This window comes from Mesitornis unicolor, unplaced genomic scaffold (assembly GCF_000695765.1).
Source record: "Mesitornis unicolor isolate BGI_N332 unplaced genomic scaffold, ASM69576v1 scaffold8781, whole genome shotgun sequence".
In the NCBI taxonomy this organism is placed as follows: domain Eukaryota; kingdom Metazoa; phylum Chordata; class Aves; order Mesitornithiformes; family Mesitornithidae; genus Mesitornis; species Mesitornis unicolor.
In genome coordinates this window covers 56475-58038 of record NW_010161651.1, presented here as the reverse complement: position 1 = coordinate 58038, position 1564 = coordinate 56475, and the positions used below count along the sequence as shown (strand labels likewise).

At 40.3% G+C, this 1564-nt stretch overlaps 1 protein-coding gene across 1 annotated transcript in view; it reads left to right on the top strand.

Moving 5' to 3' along the window:
- The first annotated feature begins 559 nt into the window (after positions 1 to 559).
- The window catches only part of FAM135B (family with sequence similarity 135, member B), a 14412-nt gene continuing 13407 nt past the window's right edge, over positions 560 to 1564 (top strand). Inside the window, exon 1 of the mRNA XM_010193395.1 lies at positions 560 to 830. Coding sequence (XP_010191697.1) covers positions 560 to 830 — 271 coding nt within the window. The remainder of the gene's footprint in view (positions 831 to 1564) is intronic.

The following is a 1564-nucleotide window of genomic DNA, read 5'->3' as shown; positions in this document are numbered from 1 at the left end:
CACCACATCCTCACTTACCTCTTCTTACCTTCACTTACCTTATAGCTGAACCCACATCCATGTGCCAGTTTAATGTCACTGATGAAAGTCAGGTAGCATTTTACATGTCCCAAAAGATGGAAACAGTTATTTTAGTTCTGCCAACGGGCAGTGGCTGGATTGATGTGTCTTAGCTCTTCCATATGTGAGATATCACAGTGCTCTTAGGACTAGAATAAGTGAGATAGAGGCCCTGCAATGCATCCTTCTTGGCCTTGTTCCTCCCTGTACTGCTCAACCAAATTTTAGATGATTACTTCCTGCATCTGGGTTTTGAAACTCTTGCCACAGTTTCCTTTCCTGACCAGAAAGCCAGCTGAGGGACTGAATTATGATAGGCAACAGGAACCTGTGGCAGGGGCAGCTGGAGCAATTTCAAAAAAACCAAGAGATTTTGCAGTGAGAGAGTGTGCGAGTTGTAAGTATCTCTATCTGAAAGATGGAAATCAACTCATGGGAAATATCCGAGGAGAGCTGAGTACCTCTGCATGATGCAGTGCTATCTCCTCTTCTTTTAACCATGTTGCCTCTGTCTTCTGCCGATACATCCACATTTGATGCTAGTCATGCAGGAATGATGGACAAAAAGCATGGTAATTACTCAGATTTTCAATTTCTTTTGTACTTTGCTGCCAGGATCCAAAGTCACGGGCAGATTTCTACAGAAATTCGTAATTCGGAGTACTTCACCAGCATGCCCCCGCTGCCAGCAGAATGCCTTGACATAGACGGGGACTGGAACACGCTCCCAGTTATCTTTGAAGATAGGTACATGGATATGCCTTGCAAAGGTGAGTGAAACATCACAAGGTACAGCTTCATCAGACAGCTTGAGCTGAGGGAGGTTCACTTCCCCAGCACAAGGTAAGCGATCTCACATCCCTTGGGCTGACGCTGGCTTGGACCAGAGTGTGATCCACAATGTAATATAGCTGAATTATTCTGTTTTTCCTAGTAGAAAACTAGAGTATTTCCTGTAGATTCATATTTTTAATCTTCAAAGTAAGCTGTTTAGTTACAAGAGCTGGAGGCAAAATCTAGAGAGAAAACAAAATCTTTTGGATTTTTGTTACAGAACAAATTTAAAGGAAAAAGAGCACGGTGAATTTCATCCCCAGTGTGACATCTAGTGGTAAGAAAACTCAGAACAAAAAATGCAATTCCGGCGTTAAGCCCCACACTGTTCCTGAAAGGCAGCATTGCTTCAAAAAAAATATTTTCCCCTTGAGTATCCAAATAAAATTTTTAATTAAGAAATTATTTAATTCTGCAGATTTGTAGTAAAACCTCACAGCCTGTGGTTCCCTTTTCATTTTACTCAAGTATTAAATTATCAAGGAAACAATGTGATGATTACTGATGACCATATTATAGTAAATATGACCTCAGGTCCAAATTTTCCACTCTTCCAGAGTTATCTAACTGCCTAAATTTTGACAATGCTCATTACAGATATTAAAACTATTAAACTCAGTATTAAGCTAATTCATAAGCAACAGCTATACTGTGAACAATGCAATATGAC